The 26,985-nt window shown below is 46.9% G+C and overlaps 1 protein-coding gene and 1 pseudogene across 1 annotated transcript in view; one reads left to right on the plus strand and one right to left on the minus strand.

The window, feature by feature from the left end:
- The window catches only part of Col23a1 (collagen type XXIII alpha 1 chain), a 289,877-nt gene extending 264,934 nt beyond the window's left edge, over nt 1–24,943 (minus strand). The window contains exon 1 of the mRNA XM_028775894.1: nt 24,561–24,943. Coding sequence (XP_028631727.1) covers nt 24,561–24,821 — 261 coding nt within the window. The 5' untranslated portion in view covers nt 24,822–24,943. The remainder of the gene's footprint in view (nt 1–24,560) is intronic.
- On the plus strand, nt 11,233–12,362 carry LOC114627955 (annotated as a pseudogene).
- Nucleotides 24,944–26,985: the final 2,042 nt, after the last annotated feature.

Here is a 26,985-nt window from a genome sequence, read left to right on the forward strand (position 1 = left end):
GTGTGTGTAGATTAGGGTTAGGGATTAAGGGTTAGGGTTAAGGTTTTGTGTGTGTGTGTGTGTGTGTGTGTGTGTGTAGATTAGGGTTAGGGATTAAGGGTTAGGGTTAAGGTTTTATATGTGTGTGTAGATTAGGATTAGGGTTGGGGTTAAGGGTTAGGGATAAGGTTTTGTGTGTGTGTGTGTGTGTGTGTGTAGATTAGGATTAGGGTTGGGGTTAAAGGTTAGGGTTAGGGATAAGGTTTTGTGTGTGTGTGTGTGTGTGTGTGTGTGTGTTTAGTTTAGGGTTAGGGGTTAAGGGTTAGGGCTAAGGTTATGTGTGTGTGTGTGTGTGTTTAGATTAGAGTTAGGGTTGGGGATAAGGTTTTGTGTGTGTGTGTTTGTATGTGTGTGTGTGTAGATTAGGGTTAGGGTTGGGGTTAAGGTTTAGGGATAAGGTTTTGTGTGTGTGTGTGTGTGTGTGTGTGTGTGTTGTTGGGCAATGGGGATGGATTAGGGAAGGATCAAGATTCCCTTGATGAAACTGTTACAGTCAGGAGTTAGCTTTAGGAAGACATGTGTATCAAGGAATCAAATTTATAATGTGACACACACAGCATCCAAACAGAACCCAGTGAGGCTGCAGTGATGTGTTTCTTGGTTTGTTTTTTGTGTTTTGTTTTTCAAGTCAGGGTTTCTCTTTGTAGCCCTTGCTTTCCTGGCACTTACTTGGTAGACCAGACTACCACAAACTCAGAGATCTGCCTGCCTCTGCCTCCTGAGTGCTGGGATTAAAGGTGTGTGCTACCAAGCTCAGTCAATTTTTTTTGTTTTATTTTGAGACAGAATCTCAGATGATCGAGACCTCAAAGTTGCTAGGTAGCAGAGGATGACTTTAAACTCTTCCAGCTCCTGCTTCCCAAGTGCTGGGATCACAGGCATGTGCTATTATATTCAACAGAGGACCTTTTTTTTTTTTTTTTTTTAAATAAAGACAGATGTTCTGTCCTCTTCTGGACGTTCCACTGCAGGATCATGTTATACAGATTCCATAAGCAGCAGAACAAAGGCCTACCTGGGACCACACAACATTATTACACATTCTCTGCCCTCCTTCCTCCCTCAAGGAGAAAGGTGTACAGGCCCCATCGCTGCAACATTGCAGGTACAGCATTTCTCCACTGCTTCAAACGCTAAGCAGGTGCCAATGGTGATGATGGCTGCAAGTAGCGATGAGGTATCATCTCAACTAAAGATTTGCATGTGGCAGTCCAACAACCTTCAACTCCCCTGGTCATACCCATTTACAGATGGCAAAATTGAGACGAGGAGGGAAGTGTCAGGTTTAGATCCAAATCTTAGTATCAGCTGACTCTAAGCCAAAGCAGGATGACTCCGAACAGTTTTCATGTCTCCCAAAAGCCAGGCCCTGGGAGCTACGGGGCCAGTTCAGTTGATGAAATGCTTACTATGCAAACATGAGGACCTGAGTTCGAGTCCTAGCATCCATGTAAAAAGCTAGATGTTTGCAATGCCAATGCAGGAAAAACAGAGACAGGTCGGTCCCCAGAGCTTGTTGGGAAGCCAGCCTAGCCAAATCAGTGGACCCAAGGACCCAGCGAGTGTCTCAAGAAACAAGGTGGAGTGTTTCTGAAGAATGACAGCTGAGATTGACCTCTGACCTCCATGTACATGTGCATAGATATGCATGGATGCACACACATGTACCTGTATGCGTGCACACACACACACACACACACACACAGATGCTCCTAAATACATACATACACACATGTCCCCAAAACCTATTCTGATAGAAATCAGGTCTATGTTTGAGAAAGGTTGGCAGAGGGGAAGATTCTGAGTCCAGGAGGTCACACAGGATGCTGAGACTGCCTGTATGAAACAGAGGTGAGCATATGACTATGTATTGGTTGAAAGCCTTAGGGGCCTGCACCTCAGAGAACACACACTTTAGTGGCTAGACACCAACTATAACCAAAAGTCACCCAGGAAGTCAGAGACTCCCAAGACAGAATGCAGTTTATGATCAACAAATTTAACTCTATCAACACTGCTCAGTGGTCCTCCCTTGTCTGCAGGGATTCATGCGACACGTGGATGCTTAAAACTGCAAACAGTATCAAATCTTATAGAAATTATAGTTTTCTGCACACATGATAAAGTTCACCAGATGGAAAAAGATCACTAAGAGTAAGGTAGGACAATTACAGCAATGTATTGTAACAAAGTGTCTTAGCAGCGCTGTGCTCTCTCAGGATATTGGATTCTGATGCCTCATCGTTCTTGTGATGCTGTATGACATGATACGTGGCCTACATGAGACAGCCAAGGAGAATGACACAGGCATTGTGACACAGAGGTTACTAATGACCTTCAGATGCTTCCTCAGGAGAACCATCATGTGCTTCAGGCGACCCTAGGTCATCCAACGATGAGAATGCCAGGTGGGTGGCAGAACATGTAGATGCCGTAGAGGAAGATGTGATTATATCACTCAATTATTTTCCCAATATTAATTAAATCATTGATTTGATTTCTCCAGACAAGACAGGGGAAGGGGACATTGCTTGGCAGTAGAAATACTTCCTGCCCAGATGAGAATCGTCTTAGGGAAGTCCAACCGGATATTTCCTGGGATTGGTAAGGAGGGTGATGGAAAGAGAGAGCAAGTTCTATCCAAGTAAGCGAGATCAGAGCTTGGAAAGCCGCAGCAGAACATGTAGATGCCGTAGAGGAAGACGTGATTCATATCCCAGAATCAGCGGGATGGTGTGAGATTTCATCACGCTACCCAGAGCAGTGTGCAACGGAAAACTTATGAGCTGTTTATTTCTCATTTATTTTGTATTCATTATGTTCAGACTGTCATTAGTCACGGCAACTTGAATCACGGAAAGCAAAACCATGGGGCAAGGAGAATTACTGTATGTTAGAACTTTGAAGAAGGTAGAGATGTGTCTGGGGCAGGCAACTTTTCGAAGCGTAAGGTAAAGATGAAAGCAATTATACACAAACCATGTGCTCTAGTCAGCTAAGCTGTTTCTCACAGGGCTTCGGATGAACAGCTCTGAAAGTGCTTTACATGCGTATTAGAGCTGAGAAAAGGACATTAACGCAGGGTAATGAGACGCAGGTGTATTGCCATCCAAGAAGTAAACTATGAGCAAGCAAAGCTAGAAGTCTGAATTCACTCCAGTTCGGAGCCAGAGCCATCACTGGGAGGGCGTGTCCATGCTGTGAGATAGTCACAGAGATCTACTGAAGGTCCATGTTGGTAGTTAGTGAAGCCCTAGTAAGTGGAAGTAGGTGAGGAAACTACCTGGGGTCAGGAAGAGAACCACTGCAAAGGACTTCAGGGAATGGCAGCCGGAGCACACTCAGGGAAGCAAAGGGCACTGTGTCCAGGAGTGGACCCAATGACACACTCTCCACAATATGCCACACATCAGACATCTGGAGGGTCCTGTCTCAACAGGAGGGAACAATCAGTCAGGTTAGGTCATATGCCACACTGGCATATACAAATGTTCCTGTAACATTATAATGGCGGGAAAACATTCCCCTTATTTAGTGACATCATGATCACAGCACCTCACACATGTTTGTTGGGAAGCTGTTGAGAGCATGCCTACTGTGGCATACACAACACATGGCATCAAATGGCCACACTGAACCACTGTCCTTCGCCATCTATCTCTATATGGACTCCCATGCTGCCATCTTGTTTTGTTTTTTTAGGTGATTTTTTTTCCTTGCTTGCTTTGAGACAGGCTCTTTTTAGACTGGCCTTAAACCCTCAGTAGCTAAAGATGACCTTGAAGTAGCTAAGGATGACCATGAACACTCTATCTCTTTGTCTCTACTTCTCAAGAGCTGAAATTACTAGCATGAGCCACGATGCTCGGTTTATGCAGTGTTGGGGATTGTCACGTGTGCTTGGCAAGTACTAGTCAAACGGAGCTATGGACTCAGGATGGCTCAGCCAGTAAAGACACGGGCTGCCAAGCCTGACAGCATGAGTTCAGTCCTGGGACTCACACGGTAGAAGGAGAGAACTACCCACAGCAAGTTGTCCTCTGGTCTCCACATACGTGCCATGGAACACAACCCCCCTCCACAAACAGATACACACACACACACACACACACACACACACACACAGAGAGAGAGAGAGAGAGAGAGAGAGAGAGAGAGAGAGAGAGAGAGAAAGGAGCGCCCACAGAGACATATAGTCATGTACACACATACACACATACTAAAATGTAATTTAAACCAACAACAACCGAGCAGCACCCTCAGCCCTGAAGTTGTGTCTTGAGCTGTGACAGAAAAGCTCCTGAAAATTTATAGAAACTTTAAAACTCCAACACTCAATAGAAAGTACCACCAGGAAAATCGGGGCCAGGATGAGAAAAATCAATTAATCACAACCCCACAATGGCTACAGATGTTGCACAACTACTGCGACTGAGTGCATGTGTTTAAGAAGGGGAGTCACCAAGGACATGACAAATTAGAGTCCTGGAAGAGGAAAGGCCGTGTCTGAGATGAAGAACATGACGGAGGAATTAATGACAGATTAACTGCAGAAGCAAAGACCAGCGAACCAGGAGACAATAGAAAGTGTCCACATTGAACAAAGAACTTTCTGTAAGTGGATAAAGAGAAAAGAGTAAGGGGACCATGGGGCTTCAGGAGGCCAACTACATGTTGTGGGAGCCACAGAAGGAAGGAGAAGAGAGCGGAAAGAAATAAGAAATACTTGAAGAGGCAATGTTCAAGAATGTTTTCTAACTTGATGAAAACTACAAATCCGGGCTGGAGAGATGGCTCAGCGGTTAAGAGCACTGAGTGATCTTCTAGAGGTCCTGAGTTCAATTCCCAGCAACCACATGGTGGCTCAAAACCATGTGTAATGGGATCTGATGCCCTCTTCTGGTGTGTCTGAAGACAGCTACAGTGTACTCATACATAAAATAAATCTTAAAACAAAAGCAAAAGCCCTACAAACCCATTTAATTCACAGTAGAAAACAGACAATAAGCAATAAGAACAGTTAGCTGAAGGGTGACGAGGTGGCTCAGAATGTAACAGTGCTTGCTGAACAAGCCTGACAACTGGAGTTTGATTCCTGGAATCCCTGGTGGAATAGAGAACCAGCTCCCAAGTTTTCCTTTAACCTCTGTAAGTTTGGGATGGCAGACACACCTACAGATCTCTCTTCCTTCCCCTCCCCTGGTCCCCCTCCCTCCCCTGTCCCCTGTTCTTCCCTCTTTCCCTCCCTCCTTCCCTCCTTCACTCCCTCTCTCCCTCCAGCTAGGTGTGATGACTTATATCTGTAATCCCAGAACTTGAGAAGCTGAGGCAGGAGGATTAGCAGTGAGTCACATCCTGTCTCAAAACAAAAACAAATTAAAAAACAATTACAATAAGCTATGCTATAACCATATTGCTTAAAATCAATGATAAACAAGAAAAACCTTGAAAAGTAGCCAGAGGTGAAAAAAAAATTAGATGTGGATATGGGAATTCTCACATGATGCTGACAAGAATGTGAAGTGTAACATCTCTGAACAATTTGGTCATTTCTTAATCCTCGAGCCAGGCGTGGTAGGATATGTCCAGAGTGCCAGCACTTGGGAGGAGCAACACCATAAGTTCAAGTCCATTCCAGGATACAAAAAAAGTCCTAGGCCAACCTGGTTTAAGGAGTGAGGTCTTGGCTGGACATGATGGCTCATGCCTCTAATCTCAGCACTGTGGCAGGAAGATCACTGTGAGCTGAAAACCAGCCTGAGCTACATGTGAGCTGAGGCTAGCCTGGGTGATGGTGTAAGATCCTATCTCAAAAACCAAAGCAAGGGCCAGTAAGTCTGGCTTATTAAGGATAGGTGTTTGCAGCCCAGCTTGACAAGCCAAGTTCAGTCCCTAGGATCTACAAGGTGGGAAAAAAAAGACCCAACTCCCCCAAGTTGTCCTCTGACTTTAACATGAACATGTATGGTATGCATATGTACCCACATACATTCTACACATACTAAATAAATTTTTTTTATTTAGAATGAAAACTAATCAAAAGTAACAGAAATCCAGTGATTCTTGATGGGCTGGCAGAAGGACAGGAAGAAGGAACGTCAAGAAAGCATGAAGAAATTTGGAGGGCCACAGCTACAGGCAAGAACTTGATTGTTGGAAAGGTTCCCAAAGTGCAAATGTATCTAAATGTATCAAATTCTCCCAAATGTGCAAATGTGTCTAAATGTATCAACTTGTACAATTTAACTAAGTAACTGTCCTTGTAGGTCAATCACAAATTAAGAAAAGCAACAATGAAAAAAATTTTACATCCCAATTGCCCTAGGCTTGAGTGGCTTTGGAGGCAGAGGGCAGGTGTCCTGGGGTCAGTGAGCATCTCACTGAACTTCAGATCCCACTCCAGGTAAAACCTCCCTGCAAAGGCAAACACTAACTAGAGAGCAGCTAGGCTGGCCCAGGCATTTGGCAGAGGCTGCCAGACTATTCTGGAAGGAATGTGGGTTTAATCAGTGACTCCCATCAGCTCGCTGAGTGACTCTCTTCCAAACCACATGAGCCGGCAGATTTCCTGAGGACTACTCGTTCCCAAATGTATGCTAATGTATTGAAAGGGGTGGTCTATAAACAAAATCCAGTTCTTTGGGAAGCCTCCATTCACGTTTCTATTCATTCGCTTTGAAGGGCATGCATCACTTCCCATTGGCCTCACTGTGAGGGTTCTTCACATGGAGCTGACAGAAGAAATCCCTTCTGAGGCCTTCCTGCTGGATAGATGGTTTTTACCACACCATTTGGCTGCTTGAAGAGACCCCTCAGGCTGCTGGGAGACAGAGAGGCTAAGTCTCCTTCACATGACAGTCAGGATCCCCACAATTCCTGGCATTTGTCAGGCTCTGCCTAAATCACTAACCATCATCTCTCTGCTTCCAGCTCACACCAGCATCCAAGCAGGTGGATTGCAGGTGGCTGAGGACAGCTATGACTGTAACTGAACACAAAACCATGCAGTTTACTTAAAACCTTTTAAATGTGGGGAGATGACTCAGGGGCATCATCCAAGGATAAAGATCTAGCTTTGATCCCTAAAACTCAAGAAAAGCCAGGTATAAAGGTGTAAGATTGCAATCCGACACTGGGGTGAGTGCAGGGGAAACAGTGTGTTTCTAGGGCTTGAGAGTCAGCTGATCTAAACCTCACTGGTGATCTCTAGGCTCAGGGGAAACCTTGTCTTAAAAAAAAAAAAGGTGACGACCTTGTGAGAAGGCTCAATGGGAAAAGATGATAACCCAAGTTCAATCCCTAGCTCTAGCTAGCCCAAAATCTAATTTTAATTAAAAAAAAAAAGGTAGTGTTTCTGAGGAAAAGAGCTGGTGTCACTCTTGGTCTCCCCCTACACCTGTATGCATATGCACACATATAAAAGCATTGTAGGTTCCTTGTAAATCGAATACATGGTTCTGGAGTATAACCTCTGAAGACAACACGTCATATCATCAGGCTTTGGGAGGACCATGCCTTGTAGTTTCCTTTCCCAGGTCAAGCCTGAATGTGATGATGTCATAGGTTAAGCAGCATCCCCACCAAGTTTCTATGACAATGTCCTGATCCCTAGTAGCTCAGAACATGCCTGTGTTTGAGGACGGGGTCTTAGAGAGTTAGTTAAGGTAAGAGAAGGTGAGACCCTGACCCAAGAGGTCAGTGTTCTAATAAGAGGGGGCTGAGACACAGACACACACACAGAGGAAAGCTGACAGGCAGATACAGCATGTGCAAGCCAAGAGTGGCCTCAGAAGGAACCAACCCTGTCAACACGGTGATGCCAGACTTCTCGTGGCCAGAGTTGAGAGAAAATCCATTCCTGCTATTCAAGCCACCCAGCCTGTGCTGCTTTGTCATGGCAGCTTAGCACACTAATGCCGACCAGGTCTCACAGACTCCCCCCACCCCCACACACCCCTATCCTCACTCTGTTCTTCTTTCAGACTGCCCATCAGAACCTAAGGAGGTCGTCAGGACCAGCAAGCATGGCCAAGTGTGTTTCTACTTCCTCTGCTCTAGGGAATAGCTAGTGAGGTCCCCAAAAGGATTCTGAACTAGACACTAAGAGTCCTGTAACCATGACTCCAGGTTAGCAAGGGGCCCAGGGCTTTGCTGCACCCTGCTAGGTATACCTAAAGAGAGCTCACTGCATCCCCATAGAAACTCAGTGAGGTAGGTTTTGTAGCTCTTTTCCCAGGCCTAGAAAAAGCCACCTCTAATGTCCACAAAGGAGGCACAGAGGTCCCAGTGTAAGGGACCTCTTGGGGAACCTGGGTGGAAAAGCTTCTACCAAAGAGCACAGATTAGACAGATCCCAAGTGGGCACATGTCAGTCACTCTGCTGGATTCCTTTGCAGCTACCCCACATCGTGTGGGTACATGCAACTCTCAAACATTCCCATATATGTACAAACTCTCACACCCATGCATGTGTACACTCGTGCATACACCCATATGCACACATGCAGACATAGAGCAACATTCACATGCAAGCATTAGCACACACACATACACAGTCGCACACATGCATGTGGTCGCACAGGCATGCACACTCACACACCCTGGTGTATACACATGCACTCAGGTATCTCACACGGACACACATGCACACTCATGAGCACATCTGTACACATGATTGCTCCTTCACACCATGTCACGCTCTCACATAGGGCTATCACACTGCCACCATCGGGCTGCCCTTTCTTGACTGCACCACAACTTAGGTCTGAAGACAAGACATTAAGGATGCTACCAGACCTTCATCACACAAAAGGTAGCAGCACAAATGAACAGACCACAGCTTCTTTGTGGAGTGCTTTTCCCAGGAGGAGAACCAAACTTGAGTCAGTTTTATTCAAATTGCTTTTCTTTTAAGGAAAAAAAAAGGCTACATTTTAATTGCTTTATGATTTGTTTCACAACTAAAAGCTGGAAATAAATTCCATTTTGGACATTCACACTGCCCATCTGAAAGCACCCAGCCTTGGCCCTCTCGGCCCAGATTTCCTGGCTACATCAGGAAAATAAATTCCCTCATTTACAAATGTGAATTGAAGCAGATGTGTGAAGTCTCTGGTTCTCCAGGTTTATCATGAGCACCTAGGAGTGTTTGTGTTGCATTGTGTGATCCCAGAGCCAGACCAGCTTATCAGTCAAAGCAAATGCTGTGCTCATCACAGTGACAAATGCATAGTTATTTCCATGAGCACTTTGGCTCTTATTTTTTTGGTCATAAATATGATTTTTTAACTTCATGGGACGTCTCTTCTTCTGTACAAATGAAAAAAAAAACAGAAAAATAGGAGGTTAGTTCTGTGTTTGCTTTCACTACATTACTAAGCAACACTTCTCAGGACAAAAGAATCACAGTGTTAAGGAGTTTGTGTTGTATGTTGTTTTGTTTGGGCATTTTGAGTCAAAGTCTCACTGTGAATTCATGCACCTGAATTCATCAGCCCTTGAACTTGTCGCTATGCTGCCTCCACTTCCTCAGTGGTAGAATTACAGGCGTGCACCACCATGCCCAGCTAAAGGATCATAAGGTCAGCTATGTAACCTTGAGACTCCTCTCCGGTTAGCCAACAGGCCTATACAGCCATTCCTTCTAGGCTCAATAAAGAAAGCATTCTGGAAGGAAGAGTGCTCTTCCAGTGCTCACAATGCACAGAGTGCTTCCCACTTTACTCCCACGGAAACCATGCCAGGCAGGCACTACAATCCCTGTTTAACAGATGAGCAAACTGAAGTTTAAAAAGAGTCAATCATCCAAAGTCACCCAGCTGGGAAATGGCAGAGCTGGGACGGGAACCTGGGTCTGCTTAAGTCTAACGTTTTCCATACCGCCCCACACATCCATCACTTACAGATGTCCGAAGGGTTGTGCACACTGGCAGAGCAGGCTACTGTCCCTTCACACTCAATGGTGGCTCACCTGAAGGCCGGTTAGGGCTGGGAAAAGAGCACAGGGCAAAAAGTCTGGGGAATGGGTTCAGATGGTTCCAATGCCACTGTTCCTCTGTGGGAGAGGTGACTCTTTCCTCATAGAATGGATCAAAGGCCACTGGAGATGCTAGTGAGAAGCTGGGGGCCATACGTGCAAAACTATCCACACAAGTGGACATATAAAGGGGCTGTGGCATAGAGAAGCCGAAGTATCATCCCCAGCAGTTCGAGAAAATCGTGAGTTGTGATGGGGGTGGGGACTCAGCTGTCTTCCTGTAAAGCCACACACTGCCGTGACTCTCTTTAAACTCCATCTGCAAACCTATTTCTTTCAGTGGTTTGCGCTAGGTCCCAAAATATGTTTCTGGACATCATGAAGAGATGTTTTCTGAATACTTGTGTCAACAATTATAGATTAAAGCTGAGCTGGCACGATGGTTCAGTGGTTAAAGGCACATGTAGGCAAGCCTTGCTACATGAGTTTGAACCCAGATACTATGTAGCCAAAACCACAACCTACTTCCTGGAAGAACACCCCCCCCAACTTCCTTAAGTTATCCTCTGACATCCATGTATATCTCCCACACAAAATAAATAAGCATAAAAATAAAGATTAATTCTGACCCTATACACATAGGACAAGCAAGAACTAGAGGTTGTATGTGGTCACTTGAGAACTTCCCCAGACTGAGTTAACTTTTATCTTGCATAACTGGAAGTCAAGCATAGGCCAGCAGTGGTGGTACACACCTTTAATCTTACCACTAAAGAGGCAGAGGAGGGTGGATCTCTGTGAGTTTGAGGCCACCCTGGTCTACGGAGTGAGTTCGAGGTCAGCCTAGTCTACAGAGTGAATTCCAGGACAGTAAGGGCTACATAAAGAAATCCTGTTGTGAAAAGAAAAACAAAGAAAGAAAAAAAGAAGAAGAAAAGGAAGGAAGGAAGAAAAGAAGGAGGAAGTTGAGTACGGAATAGGCACTGATACCTGGCACTGCCACATACCATTTTAAAAGATATCTGTCAGCCTGATTCTGGGAAGAAATCTAAGGCTCTTTCCATCTCTCATTAAAAGCCTCTTTTTGCTTTCAGTGAGGACAAACACAAAATAAGGACATGAAACCAACTTTGCCTACCATGAGACTGGAGGCAAGACTTCACAACAGAACACCAACCTCAGAGGATCATGGGAAGACATAGTTCGGGACAACTGCCATGCTAAAACAAGAGGTGAGGAGAAAGCCCCATGCTTGTTCTGCTTTGCTGTCTGTTTCGGCATTAAAGCCCTGACCAATACAACCTGGGGCAGGAAAGGTGTGATGTGGCTTACAAATAAACTGTCCAGCTATCATTGAGGGAAGTCAAGGCAGGGACTGGAGGAGGAGCCTGGAGATGGGGACAGAAGCAGAGGTCATTCGGGGACAGTGCTCACTGACTTGCTCACCATGGCTGGCTCAGCCTGCTTCCTTATACCACGTAGGACCACCACCTCAGACACAGGCCTTCCCACATCGGTCATGAATCAAGAAAATGCTCTAAGGACTTGCCTACAGGCCAGTCTGATGAAGGCAATTCCTCAACTGAGACTCTCTCTTCTCAGGTGACTCTAGTTTGTGACAAGTGACAAAAACTGACCAGCACAGTGACAAAGTGTATGCCTGCCGTCCACAAGGCCGTAGCACTGAATTAAAGAAAAAGATTAATTAAAACAGAAACCTTTCAAAGCCTGAAGAACAGTCCTCCTCAAGTCACCCTATATCTCAAAGAATAACAAACTCGGACATACAGAATTTTCCTCACAGAGGCACGTCCTGGCCTAGACCAACAATAACATGGAGGAGGCCTCACCCGACATACCATGTGTAGATGCAGATTTTCTGGGATACTATGTAGCCATTAAACATGACCACACAGTGGCTGGAGAGATGGTTCAATAGTTAAGAGCTACGTCGCAGGGCCAGAGGCCCGGGGATAGAAGGAGCACCTTGTCCACGAAAGTCCCCGAGGCAGCGTTGGCGGAGGAGCAAAAGGAAAGGGAAGATAAAGTAACTAGTCCAGAGAAAGCTGAAGAAGCAAAGTTAAAAGCAAGGTATCCTCATTTGGGACAAAACCCTGGCAGTTCTGATTTTTTTAAGGAAAAGATTGCAGAAAGGGCAAAAGTATTTTGATTCTGGGGACTACAACATGGCAAAAGCAAAGATGAAGAACAAGCAGCTTCCTGCTGCAGCCCCGGATAAGACAGAGGTCACTGGTGACCACATTCCCACTCCGCAGGACCTCCCTCAGCGGGAGTGGACCTCCCTCAGTGGAAGCCATCCCTGGTTGCTGGCAAGCTGGCTGGCTGATTAAAAGAGCTGAACTGCACGAGTCTTCTAATGTCCTTTATTTCTCCTTCCTGCGTTACTTACCCACTTCCGTTCCCTTCTCTCACTCTGTCATTTGAGACTGACAGCTTTGCAGGTAGTGGTAGTGTGTGCTACTGTTGTAAGGAAGCATACATGTATAGAGGTTTTGGTTAGTTTCACAGTCCACTGATGCAAAGGACATGTAACAGCAACATAAGTAAATGACGTGACAATAATTGTACATATTACCTAGCTGGTGTAGGGCTGGCTCCAACAAGTAGCAAGCAAGTTTTACAGCTTTAATGCTCTGGCTTTCTTTACTGTCTCATGGTTACAGCTTTGTATGGTACTCTAATTTAATAGAACCGCTGCTGTATTGATTTCTTTTGTATCTTCCTTTTGAATTTTGTAAGACAGAAGTTTAAGACCACAAGTTGGAGGACAAGTCACATAATCCAAACACAAATAAACGGGCTGCAAAAGATTTGAGTAACTGCTTGGACTTGACGGCCTTACACCTGCTGTTCCAGCTTTAATAAGAGCATCTTACCTGGGCGATATTTGCCCGTTCTGGTGTGACTTGTGTGACTCCAGTGCTTACCAGCTGTCACTGAAGCTAGTGCTCTTCCTCGCTCTGCAGTGCATGAGGACAGTTTTCTTTGTTGAAGACGTGAATGGGTGTGCATGTGCACTAACTATTGCATTCAGTTTTGTGCCATTTTTGTAAATACAATAGTTTTGCACAACCTTTTACAAATGTCTGTATTAATTTCACCATATTAGAAAGTAGATAATGTGCCAACCAGAAGCACAAAAATTCCTACACAGATCTGCCTGCCATTACTGCTTCTGTATAAGAATAGTTTACAATCTTGAGCTTATTAGAATACCAAACCGAAATATACTCAGCCTGCTACAGAGTTAAGCTTTTTCATTTGTTACTAATACTCATGACTTTCAGTGGCCTTGTACAAATATAATATGTTGCTTAGGCATATGTTTTGTTCTATGCAGAACATTTCATTTTACTTTTAAGAAAAATTACAGTTCATATAATTTATATAAACCTTCTTAGTGTAGAAACTTTTTACTTCCGAATTCAGCTTTGGGGATACTAAAGTATAACCCTTGCATTCTCTGTCTACTGTTATCTTCTCAGCCCTTGTCTTATCTTTATTTTGCTTCTGTGACTCGTATTGGGTTATCGCATTTATATAAAAGCGTATGTGTCTACCTTTACTTTTTAAACTTGCTAAATAAAAGACGTTTTGTGAAAAAAAAAAAAAAAGAGCACTGGTTGCTCTTTCAGAGGTTCCCCAGTTCAATTCCCAGCAACCACAGGGTAGCTCAGAATCACTTGGAACTCCAGTGCTAAAGCATCCAGCGCCCTCTTCTGGCCTCTGCAGGCTCTCCATTCACATGGTGCACAGACACACACGCAGGCAGAATACCCATACATGTACGATTAAAATAAAGGCTGATAAAATGAATAACCACAAAGATCACATGTCATCTAGTAAAACGGTCTCGATGCAAAGTTCAAAAGCATAAAAGCAAGATATAAGTGGTACGTGCTCCATGCTTTAAATGAGTCGAACTTCGGTCTCTCTGTGGAAGAGAATTGTGAGGGAGGGATTATACAAAACAACACCAGCCCCTATCAGGGCGATGAGTGATCATTACCAGAAAGGTGGCCTGTTTTGAATCAAGACACATTTCAGAGCCAGGTGCAATGACTTCAATTATAATGCCAGCGTTTGGGAGGTGGGGGGTGGGGGGATGGAGCAGGTGTCCAAAGCCAACCCAGGCTACATAGTGAGAGCCTGTCTCAAAAAAAAAAAAATGAAAAAAAAAATACCCCCTGGGAAGGGGCTGGGGTAGCTCAGGACTAGAATGGGTGACTAGGGTTTGAGCACTGAAAAAATAAAGAAAAAAAAAAGGAACAAAAGAGACACATTTGCCACATGTGTGCAATTATTTCCTAATATGCTCAGCCCTTGTATCTGAAGTTCTATATTTGCTGGTTCAAGAAACCATGGATTGAAAATGCTGGTCGAAGGGAGCTACAGGATGCTGATTGCTGCACACACTGGGTTCGGTCTGACCTACAGAACCCAGAACCACCTTGCTTCCTTTCTGTTGCTGTGATAGAATACCCCACTGAGAGGTAGCTTAAGGAGGAAAGGGTTTGTTTTCCTGTCAGGTGAGAGTCCATTCCTTTGGGGAAGTCAAGGCATCAGGAACTTTAAACAGCTTGTCATATTCCATGCCCAGCCAAGGCTGGAGAGAAATGAACGAATGCCTTGTGCTCCACTGGCCTTCTCTACCCTCTACAGCCCAGGGCCGCTAATCAAGGCGTGGTGCCATCCACGCTCACGCCAGATCTTTCCAAATCCATTAACGCAATCAAGATAACCCCCGACAGACATGTCCAAAGGCCAACCTGATCTAGACAGTCACTGAGCCTCTCTTCCCAGGGGATCTTAGGTTGTTGCATCAAGTTGGCAGTTAAACAAACCACCACGCCATGTAAAGGTGGAGGAGAGAACCGACTCCACAATGTTGTTCTCTGACTTCCACATACACCTGTGACCACACGCATGGATCATGAACACACACAATAAATAACACGATATCAACTACTCACATTGTATTAGGGGTTGTGAGGGATTTTGAGATGATCTGAAGGATGTCTGAAGGTTGTATGTGAATATCATGCCACCTTACATGAAGAACTCCGGCAACAGGGCTTTTGGTATCCAGGGGTTCCGAATCTCACAGGGACAGTGGGTGACTGAGCCTATCGAGGTAGTATGAAGAGACAGAGTAGTGGCAAAAACTAGGAGACTAAGCACACGTCATCATAAAAAGAGCAGGTCTGACCTTAGGGGCCTCAGTTCTCCTGACTCCTGGCAGGACTCCGTGGAACAGGTAAAGGATATTTAGAGAAAAGAGCGGGAAGCTTGTGGAAACCTGAGGTGAGGGACAGGCTTCTCTGAAAGTGGAGGATTGTCCCAGCTCTGCTGTGTTCTGAATGCAAAGCAGAGTGGGGGTCAGCCTGGAATGTAGGTCGGCGGTAGGGCACTTGCTGAGCATGCACTGGCCTTGGGCTCAATCTTCTGTGCCACAAAACAAATGAAAACAGGCCAGTAGGAGCCAGGGCTTGGAGCTGACCAAGTAGCCCTGTTTGGCTGAACTCCAGGCAGGCTCCTGAAGTGCCAGCTAGGCCCATATGCCCATGTCTGGGTAAAACCCAACCTCTAACAAAGAACCATGCTGTCAATGTAGCAAGGAGCTACTGACTCGGAAGTGGGGCCAGTTCCCTAGCTCTGGTGTGAGGCAGCTTTCTGGATACAGATAACAGAGATACAGCCCAGATGTAAAGTGCTCGCTGCTCTTGTAGAAGACCAGCTTTCAGCACCCACACTAGGAAGTTCATAACATTTTGTAGCTCCAGAGGATCCAATACTCTCTTCTGGACTTTGTGAAGGCCCATATACACATGTGCATACAAGCCCCATAGTCACAAATAAAAATAGAATAAATCTAAAAAAGGATGCATTTAGAAGAAGACAAGGAACAGAAAGATGATGAAATAAATTAATAATAATAACAGAAAAAAGAGAGTGCTTGTGATTTTTGATTACGGTTCCAGTCCATAGTCACACTGATCTTGTTTTGGGCCTGTGGAAGCCCGTTATATCATGAAGGCGAGAGTACCATGGGTAAGGCCCAGTCATCACATGAAGGCTTAGAAGAAAAGAGAGAGACAGGAAGGGACAGATCCTAACGTCCTCTTCCAAGTGACCTAACTTTCCTGCCCACTAGGCTCTATCTCCTTAAAGGTCCAGCAGCTCCCAGTGGCACCACAGGGCACTGACCAAGGCTTTGACAGATGGGCCTTGAGGGGGCACTCAAGATCGGACCTATGACATCCACTCTTGGCCAAGTGATGTCTGGTCCCCCTGGCCTGTACTCAGCAAGACTCCTGTTGGTCAGTTGGCAAGAGCTCCTTTGCTGTGATGATCCTTTCAGTCACTTTCCGATCATTGCCTGCCTTCTGGCTCCCCGGCTCTACCCTGCCACTTCCTACTGCTGGACTCAAGAGGCCAGTCTCTGCAAAATCCAGTGCGGTGGCCTCTAACTGTCCATGGTGACCTTGGTTAGAGGTGGCCTTGCTGCTCTCCAACAAGGGCCTGTGAGTTGTTCATTATGTCACACAAGGGTCATAGGATGGTTTCTCTGTGACAGAGTGCCTGGTCTCCAGGCCAGGCTTCCCTCTCCTGCCCCATGTCTGTGACCCAGCAAGGACCCAAGTATTACCTTACATCCAGAGGACTGAGGGGCTGGCAGCTACCCTGGCCACACAACAGTGGGCAGGGATAGCCTCTTACTATATTACCTTGGGCATTTTCCTCTTCTAAACCTAGGCCTCCTGAAATTCTCATGGCAGATAGTACCAGGTAAGACACCTCACCCATACTGGTCCCTGGTCTTCAGGCTACTACCCAAAGATTCCTCAAGCAGGCCAGAGAGAAGCCTGGTCTCCCTCCTGAGAACATCTCCTGCAAAGACAACATGGGCACAGGCACCTGCCCTAGGCTGAAACTCACACACAGGGAGCTGACAAGATGGCTCATCAGGTAAAGGTGATCATCACCAAGCCTGATGACCTAAGTTGGCTTTCCAGGGCCCACAAGAGACAGAAAAGAATTGACTACCGAAAGTTATCTTCTGACTTTTACATATGCACTGTGGTGTGTGCATGAACACATACACAAAGCACACATGCTGAATGAATGAATGAATGAATGAATGAATGAACGAATGAAATGAAAAACCTTCTTTGTTTAAATTTCAAGCCAACAAGGTTAACTGTATAACAAAGCCCCAACCTCTATCTCCAAATTATTCTTCGAGCCATCCTCTACCTCTCTACTTTCTACTAAAGATGGCCTATACACACGGGTACCCACCTCCACCACCTCAAGTCTGGTTGACCAGAGAGGTGCCCAGCTGGGCTCAGTGTCCTGCACAAATAATCCCATCTGTGAAGACTGTTAATTCATAGTGGATTCTCATAGCCAATTAGGGAATTTCTGTCAATAATGTTGCAGAAAAGAAACTCTAATGCTGTGAGTGTAGGTCTGAAGCTTCTAGAAGCTTCCTTGCCATCTCCTGAGGACAATGAGGACATCCCTGAGAAATATGGAACCAATTTAAGCCCCAGATTAAGACGCCTGTTGATGTGCTTGAGCGGGTATGTACCCCAACTTCTAGGATATTCAAACTATGAAACCTTTCGAAATCTCAGCTACCCCTCCTCAGTGGGGAGGGGCTCTGTTAAATTGTTTGAAGGCACAGAACCCAAAAGATATAGAAAGAATGACTTAAAGAAGACCATGCTAGCTTGGTATGGTGACACACATTTGCAATCCAAGCACTTGGGAGGTGGAGGCAAAAGGATTTAGAGTCCAAGGCCACCCTTGGCTACCTAGTGAGTGTGGTGGCTAATATTGACAACTTGCCAGGATTTTTCAATCACAGAAGGGATATGCATCTCTAGATAGTATGTGAAGAATTTTCTAGATTAGGTAAACCCAAAATGAAGGTAGCACCAGGCTGGAGTCCTGAAGGGGGGGAGGGAGAGGGAGAGGAGGAAAGAGGGAGATGGAGAGATGGAGAGAGGGAAAGGGAGAGGGAGAGAGGGAAAGGGAAAGGAAGAGAGGGAGAGAGAATGGGGAGGAGAGAGGGAAAGAGAGAGAGAGAGAGAGAGAGAGAGAGCGAGAGCTGAGTACTAGAATTCATCTCTGTCTTCATGATGACTGCAGACTGCAGATGCAATGTGATTAAACAAACAAACAAATAAATAAATAAATAAATAAATAGCTAGCTGTACTTGGTAAGGGCAAACGAGATAGATAACGCCACCCACAGGGAACGTGACTATTGCCGGATCCAAAGCACACATTGCAGTGTTTGAGGGGTATACGGCCTGGGGAGCAGGGCTAGGAGAGGGGCAGAGCTGCCTGGGCACACTGAGCAGAGACAGGCGTAGCTTACGTGGTGGATCTCAGTGCTCAGACTGGCTGGACCAGTGGCCTCAACCTGCAGCCAATTCCACCTCAGCAGTGATGTGAAGTGATGCTCTCCACAAATGCTGGGAACAGAGTTAGAGCCCTCCAGCATGACAGTCCAGCTAAAGGATAAAGATCTCCCCCAAGATCTTATGTATCCTAAGCTTGTTCCTCTATGTGGTCATGTTAAGAAATAAGCCTTTAATCCCAGGATTTAGGAGGCAGAAGCAGGCAGATCTCTGAGTTTGAGGTCAGCCTGGTCTACAGAGTGAGTTTCAGGACAGCCAAGGCTACACAGAGAAATCTTGTCTTGGGAAAAAAAGGTGGGAACTAGTGAGAGTCCTTAAGTCACTGGAGATGGTGCACTTGGACAGGATTAGGGTATTTCGATGGATCTCTGAGCTAGTTCTCTTGGGAGAGAGCATTGTTATAAGAACCCCTCTGTGCTCTGTCGTCTCCCTCTTTTGTTGTGGCTCTCCTAGACCAGGCCTGACACGGTATGATGTCATTAGGAACAGCAAGCGCCATTCTATTTGGACCCTCTACCTCCCAAACCGTGACTCTATAAACCTCTTCTCTTTATGAATGACCAAGCCTCTGACACTTTGTCATGCTAACAGAAAGCAGACAAACACAACTTCAAAGCATGAGAACGCACCAGGAAGAAGTCAAATGCCGGTGTTCCCTTCGGTTTTCGTAGGACAAGAACTGCATGTGGGCAGTAGGGTCCCAAGAAGCCACACGTTTGTCACTAGAGATAGGACCCAAGTGTTTGGGAACATGGGGTGGAAGGTTCTGAGGATGGTGAGAAGCTAGCACACCACTGTTCCTGTGATCCAAAGTGGCAGCAGCTACAGTTAGCACCTGGTCGACACCACTGGTCACTCCAGCTTCCCACTCTCCCCAGTCCTCTTCCTTCCTAACAAAGCCTCAATTCTATTCCAGTGGCAACCAGCCCAGCACCAGGGGATGAATCTAGATTGGCTGAAGCCCCCAGGTTGGCAGCTCATTACCCTCACCAGTGAAAGGGTGGCTATGGTCATGTGACCTAATTCTGGCTGACAGTCACAAGGGAATTCTGCTGAACGAAGCTTCCAGTATTTCCCCTAGATTTAAACACTAGGAGGAAGCTGTCAGGGGGGTAACTCTTCTCCATCCCCTACCTTAGCTGTTTGGTGTCAAGGGAACTGCACATGAGGGCTCTGGAAAAGAGGGACCTGCCAGCAGAATCTGGTGCCCAAGTGTCAACCAGGAATTGTCCAAATCTGCTGCATTCCAGGCTTCTCTTACTATGTCAGACAATCCAATACTGCTGGTTAACAGTTCTCATGGTTAAGTAAGTGGCCACATCAGACATTCCATTACCTGCCGTCAAAAGCACATCTACTCTCAAGCATGGTGATGCATGCCCACAATCCCAGCACTGAGGGAGCTAACTCAGGAGAACTACAAATTTGAGGTCAGCCTAGGCTGCATATGAGTTCAAAGCCGGTCTGGGCTACACAGTGAGACCTTGTCTGACTATTGGTCTGTTTTTCATTATTATAATAAAATACTAGAGACAGACTATTTTATAAAGAAAAGAGGTTTTGCATAGTTTTGTAGACTGAAAGTGCAAAATCAGGCAGCCTCTTTCTTTTTGCCTCTGGTCATGTCTTACTGGCAGATGGTAGGATGGCAGGGAGGGAGAAGAAGAGAGAGAGAGGCAGAGGATGAGAGGGGGACTGAATCACAGCGCAATCAGGAAGCTAGAACAGGATGAAGACCTATAATCGGAAGGCTGGGATGCCTAAGGACTTCAGTTAGGCCCCACCACTTCCTAAAAGCCCACACCACCTCCCGGCATTGGCATCCTGACATTGAGACTGCCTTGAGGGATACCTCGGTCCACACCAACCAGGAGTGGCAGGGGCATCAGCTTGCTCACTTCTTGTTACACATGCTCTCAGACCACTGCACTAGAAAAGGGAGGCTTTAGAAAACAAATTTGCAGAAGTCAGATGACAGCTTATAAAGATCGGGGCCAGGTCTCAAACTCCCTTCTTGGGGTGAGCACCACCACGTGCAGCACCCCTCTGCTTGGTCCCCTGGTAGCATCTAGTCAGTTTTAGGAGCTGGCCTTCAAAGTCAGCCTGGAAAGGACCAATTCAACAATTCTAAAGTGTCTTTGGAGGGAACACCCCACACAGTTGGCTTCTTCTAAACATGTTGCTATTATTGTGAAGCTCTCCCAAATGGCAGCATAAAAAAAATGTTTTAAGGCGAGCACAAAAAGCAGAAAGAGAAAGTAAGTATGCCAGGAAGTAATTGGAAGGAAACTTTTTTGGGGGTTGGGGTTTAGGAGCCAGGAAATGTCAAGGAAACAGATCAGAGCTGATTTATACTTCAATTCCAGGCATCTGTATTAACAGAGACCCTACAGAGCAGCCCTGACAAGCTGGCTACTAGAGAGGCTGAGAAAGCCACACTGGATTCTGAATTTGACAGTAACACAACCAATATACATAGGAAAGAGAGAACTTGAGTTTTATCCAACTCTCTGGGCTTTCCTTGTTTTCAAACTGATTGGTCCAGACAATGGAAGGCCAAGAGCCAACAATAAATCCATTCTAAGCTGGAAAGAGCCTCCGCTGAACACAACCAAATATTGCTTTAATCCTTTGCATTAAGTTTCTCACTGCAATATGAAAGCTATGCGTTCTGAATTCTCAGCTTCTGCAACACTGTAGCTGGAGGTGTAATTGCTGAGCGGGTGATTAATTGGGCAGTTACTTAAGGCACTTTCAACGCAGTATAGGAGATGTTTGGTTTCACATGAATATTTTTAGATCCTACTAAAGATACTGCCTTTAATGGCTCTTGCTTAGAAATCTTGTTCTGACGTTCTGAAAGTCACTTCTTTCCCATATGTTCTGCAAGAAGGAGTCCATCGATAATCAGGAGAGAACATGAATATTCCTTCTGTAGCTACGTTATCAGGCACATCAGCTAGCCCCCAGAAAAACTGATGTCATAGTTCTGTTCCCAAGGGAACAGGGACAGTGGGTCCCCTATTAACAGTGGCTTTTGTTGACTCTTCCCCCTCCCCGACATTAAACTTGTGTGTGGTTGGCAAGAACTTCGTTTTAAAAAATTTGGACATGGTTTCTGCCTTGGATCCTCTACATGCGACTTTTCTGGATAAAGAGCAAGTAGCAGGCACTAGGATATACACAGATACTTCAGTGGTGACTTTAAAAGGGGCTTTCCAGGGAGCAAAGCAAGCTAGGAAACACACTGAGTGAAAGGATCCTTTCCCTAAGAGATGTTCAGTTTGGTATTTATCTTCCATTCCTAATGGTTAGAGCAACTACCTACACACCTAGGTCAAGCCAGCTCCTCATAAAGTGCCTCCTTCACATCTCCCGTCTTGATCAGTGTGTGCATTTCTCATCCAGAAACATTGAACAAGCAGCAGGAACCAAATGGCATCCAGGGAGAGTGTGGCCTTGTCACTAGGGATAGAGACACCTCCAGCGGACAAACAACCCTAAAGTGTTGGTGCTCGGTCGTCTCTGACTCTTCCAAGAAGGGAGAGGAGCCGGTCTACACTCCCAGCCCACAGTCTATACGCTAAGGTCACCGTCTACATTCCAAGCGCAAACAAACAGTGCCTCAGACATGGACACACAGCCACAGCACAGTGTGTTGAAGGGCACAGCAGATCCTCAATGGACAGACTTAGTAGGTCTCAGGATTTGGTTTTTTTTTTTTTCCTCCCTTTGCCTTTAAAGTCAAAAGTAGAAAGGTAGCATTGAGTTCAGGGCTAGCCCGGGACACATAACAAGAAAGACTGTTTCTGTGAAGGAAAAAAAAAAAGGATGAGGTCAGGCATGGTGGTGCATGCTCATACTCTCAGCACTCTGGAGGCAGAGGCAGGGGGAGGACTGCACATCTGAGGCCAGCCTGGGCTATGTAGCGAGTCCCAGACACACCAGGACTATAGAGCAAGACTCTATCTAAAAAGTAAATAATTATTTCAAGAAAAAGAGAAGGAAGGGTGAAAATGAGAAGGAAAAGGATAAACAGAAGAAGGGAAAGAAGAGAAGAGGAAGGAGGAAGATGTGAAAAGGGGAGAGGGGAAGTAAAGGAGGAAGAAGAGGGAGGAAAGAACAGGAGGAAGGGGAAGAGACCATGGGACTAAAATGCCAGGACATGGGCTGGAGGTCTAGTTCAGTGGCAGGTGCCTGCCTCTCTTGTTGCAAGGCCTCAGGTCTGTCTATCTGTCTATCATGGTATTAGCAATCTAGGGAGTTAGGGAGGACCTTGGCTGCTTCCTCACAAATCCACCCCTCTTAGCAAGCATACAGTCTGTGAACTCCTCAAACAAAGATCTTTCGGGGACTTTTGGTTTCCTGGTCATGGCTTGTGGTTTATTCTTCTCAATAGAAGTGACAGCGTGGTTGGGGTAATCACAGGTAGAGAGTAACTGGCCCTCCACAAAGCAGTTCAGGACTGGCCTTTAGGGAGCTGACAAAGGGTAATGAGTGACAATTTATAAAACCGTAAGTTGCTGGCAGGGCTTGGGGCAGAGTTCTCCCTTCTGCAGGCACTTTCAAGAAGGGAAAAAGGAAATCATCCAGAAAGCAGCGATTTTGCCCAGAACCAAGAAGGAGAGGTAATGTTGGCTTTATATTAAAGTGACTAAGGCTGTGGGCAACAGGAAGGTTAGGTCTAGACTTCTTCCATTCCCTTTGAAATCACAAATCCGCTCCACCTTGGGCACACAGCTCAATATATGTGTCTGATGTCAGGAGTCCAACCCAAGGACTCGCATGAGCTAAGCAAGCCTCCTCCCTGAGCTGTGCCCCCAGCACTGCACAGCTCAGTAAAGTAACAAAGAGCATAGCCGGGCACAGCTTAGGGAGTGGGTGGTGGGTAGTACATCTGCCCCTCCCCAACCCCTGCTTCCTCTACTAAGAAGCAAGGTTCATTTTCTACTGTGCTTAGAAGTGACCCCTCCCCTGCTTTAGATCTGGGGCAGCCACCTCCTCCAGGGGAAGGATAACCATTCCCATAAGGGAGGCAAAGCCAAGAGAAACTACAGGGTGCTGGTGTCTGCCACAGTTCTACAGGCAAGAGGTTTGCAGCACCAAAGGTAGAGGTTCTAGCCAACGTATTACCAGATGGAGTATCAGTAGATAGAGGCTCAGAAGTCCAGCATACAGTGGCCATCTTTTTTTGGGGTTTTGTTGTTTGTTTGTTTTGATTTCTTGAGACAGGGTCTTACTGGCTGTCCTGGACAGGCTGACCTCAGACTCAGATTTCCTCATGCCTCTGCCTCCAAAGTGCTGGGATGCAAAGGTGTGCATCATTATGTCCAGCTGTTGATTTTAGTGTTTTTTTTTTTTGAGTTTTGAGTTTTGTTCTGTAACCAGGCTGGAACTGGATCTCAACTATATATAGTTTAAGCCAACCCTCAACTTACAGATAGAGTCACTCAATTTAGCCTCCTAAATTCTGGGATTACAGATGTCACCAAGTCAGGCTCACAACAGCGGTCTTAACCCTCAGAAAACAAATCTAAGACGCTTTGGAGTGGGCTGCGGAGATCACTATAGCCAAATGCGCACAGAGGCAGCTCAGCTGCACCCTCGCTGTGCTGATGCACGGTTTTAGTGGGCCAGTTAAGGAACACAGCACATCCAGGCCAGAGCCGCTCCCAACCAAACCTTCCCGGGCACAGAGGAAGGGCTGGCCCGAGCTTTGATGGGTCCGGACTGTTTCAGGCGGACCAGACGTGGGGACTCAAGAGCCTTTTTAGTATCGAGCGCTGAGAGCAGGCGAGAGGCTATGCGTCTGAGCGCACACTTCAGCAGAGCCTCCAGGCTAAGGACTGTTATTCCTAGGTCTTTCCTTACCCTAGCTCCTTCGTGTTCCTCAAACAGCCCCTTTGAGTTGATTTTCCTACAGATGCAAGTCCCGGCACAGAAGCCGGATAGTAGGACCCTTCACCACCAGCGACCCCCGTGCAATCCACTAGGTGAGCCCCGCTCCTGAAAGTGACGATCACACCGCCCCCGGAGCCCTACACCCTCTAGTGAAGCTGGACATCCCTCGGCCGGCAATTGCGCGCCCTCACCTCCCGTAGCAGGCGCTCCAGGTGCGTTTCGGCCCAGGCGGTCAGGGCTCCGGACGGCCCCGCACGCCGCAACAGCTCGCGCTCCTGCTCCAGCGCCGCCACTCGGCCATGCAGAGCGGCCGCCTGGGCGCCCAGCAGGAGACAGGCGGCGGCAGAGCCCACCGACAGCAGCAGACACAGCGCGCCCAGCGCCCGCGCCCCGCAGCCCGCGCCGGGGTCCTGCGCGCCTCCCCCGCCCGCCGCGCGCTCGCCCGCGCCCATGGCGACTGGCCCGTTCTGCGACGGCGCTACGGCCCGGGGCGGCTCCAGGTCGGCGGCTGCGGGGCTCGGCGTCCGGGCCGCCGTGGATCGCGCACGCCCCCCTAGCCGTCCGCTCAGAGGCAGCGGCCACTGCGGGCAGTTCCTCCTATGCAAATAGACTCCGCCAGAGAAGGCGTGGGGACCCACCCAGGGGAGGAGCGGCCGGCCGGGGAGGGCGGGGGGCCCCGGCACTCCACAGCTCCTCGCAGCTCCCGGCCCTCGCCAAGCCGGTACCGGAGCGCGCGCCTCTGTACCCTGCCGCTGCCACCCGAGGGGCCCTACGAGCCGGGACTCGGCTGTGCCGCAGCCCGCCTGAGTTTGCGGCGCTGTTCGAGCCTTGGGAGTTCCCCAAACTTGTAGATTGACCTTTCTGACACTTGCAAAGCAAAACTTGGAACCCTGTGGGAAAGTTAGAGGTCCTTTCTAGACGGTGGCTGAGCGCCGCTTGGTGGCGGAAAGCGACCCCTGCGGGTGTGCGCAGAAAGAAAGTGGTAAAGAAAGAAACGGAGGAAGGATAGAGTAGAGCGAGCACACGAGAAGGAGGAGAATGAGGAAGAAGAGAAATAAGGAGAAAAAAAGAAATGGAAGGAGGAGGAAAACGAAGAAGGGAAAATAGGCACCTCTTATAGTCAGGTATGGACACATACAGAAATGTTCATACTTTGTTCCTGAACCAGAGGGAGTGGTTAGTTCAGGAAGCAGACAAAAACAAATGGGAAAAGAGTCCAAAAGCTGTTTTAACTTGAATTCTGCAGGGACAAACTTGGCCCAAACCCAAATCTGGAATGCACCATACTGACCTGTCTTAACCACAGACACATCAGGACACCAATCAGGCCCAAAGAGAAAGCCATCCGCTTAACAGGAATGGCCAGAGAGGCTGAAATTGGAATCCAGGTTTTAGCTGCCAGAGCCCCCACAAGGCATATTTATACCTCAAAACTGGTCTCAAGTAACTGTCGCATCAACTCCTGTGACACCCATTTGAGAAAAGTCAGTCCTGAACTTTAGAGCCTGGTAATGGGCACACGTGATGGATGGGTTTTAGAAAACAATTTTCTACCTTCCCTTTCTGACTCTCCTGTGGTGGTCTGCTTAATTCCTGTGGCTGCATTATCCATTCTGTATTTTTAAAGCCTGTTGAGCCCCCCCCCCCAACTCCCCAGCAATACTCCTACTCCCTTAGTTCAGAGGGGAATGCACTCTGCGGGCAAGACCCACTGAACTGAAAAGGGTGTAGTCTCCAACAACTCCCTGGGATTGGAGGGTGTGGCCTCAGGTAAAGAGGAATTTCCAGTAGTGATTATACAGTCTTGGCCCTGTGTGAAAACTGAACGTGTGCCCAACAAATACTCTGAAAACGTGTCTAGCAAACTTGACAGTCTACTAAAGTCTCTGAAAAGATGCCAACACCATATTACAAGTTAACACCCATTCTCACTACAAGGTAATTCCCCATTACCTACCAGTGTTCCTGTTAATGGGTACTGTTCTATTCTAAAAGCATCTGTGTATTGAACAGGCCAGGCTGATTGCTCCCGGGGCCTTTATTCTTGTCAGCTACCTATGTTGATTAGCCTTCCTCCCAGACTGTGAATAGCAAGCTCCTAATCTTGAAGTCAAGGTTTCAGAGCCTGTCCCAGACTGCCCAATCTAAGGTGGCCCCATCCTCAGTCCCCTTCATGATTATTCAGGAGATGGGGACATCTGTCCCTAGTTACTTTTTAACTGTATTCTCTTGTTTCACGCACTGCTGTCTTCTTACAGAACACTATGTGGCCTATAGTCGATGTTCAATAAACACTGAGTAAGTGAATTGAGACGAGAAATATGTTTACTGTCTGCAATTCTCAATTGGAAAGGCAGGAAAGAAAACACTCAGTTACTTGTCAGTTGGGGACCTGGAAGGAAGGGCGGCATCCTCAGAACAGGTGATTGAAACCAGCTTGATGGTAGGCAGACTTCATGGTGGCAAGGGAGGAAATCAGCAGGGGATGGGGGGGGTGTGGGGGAGCACTCTCTGGCTCACAGTAGTAGGAAACCATTGTTATCCCTAGCTCAACTGGTGAGAGACGCCTGCTGGGCAGCCTGTGGAAAGTCAGGCACTATAAGAAGTCTGCTCACC

The sequence above is a fragment of the Grammomys surdaster genome, unplaced genomic scaffold (assembly GCF_004785775.1).
Source record: "Grammomys surdaster isolate TR1022 unplaced genomic scaffold, NIH_TR_1.0 262, whole genome shotgun sequence".
Lineage (NCBI taxonomy): Eukaryota > Metazoa > Chordata > Mammalia > Rodentia > Muridae > Grammomys > Grammomys surdaster.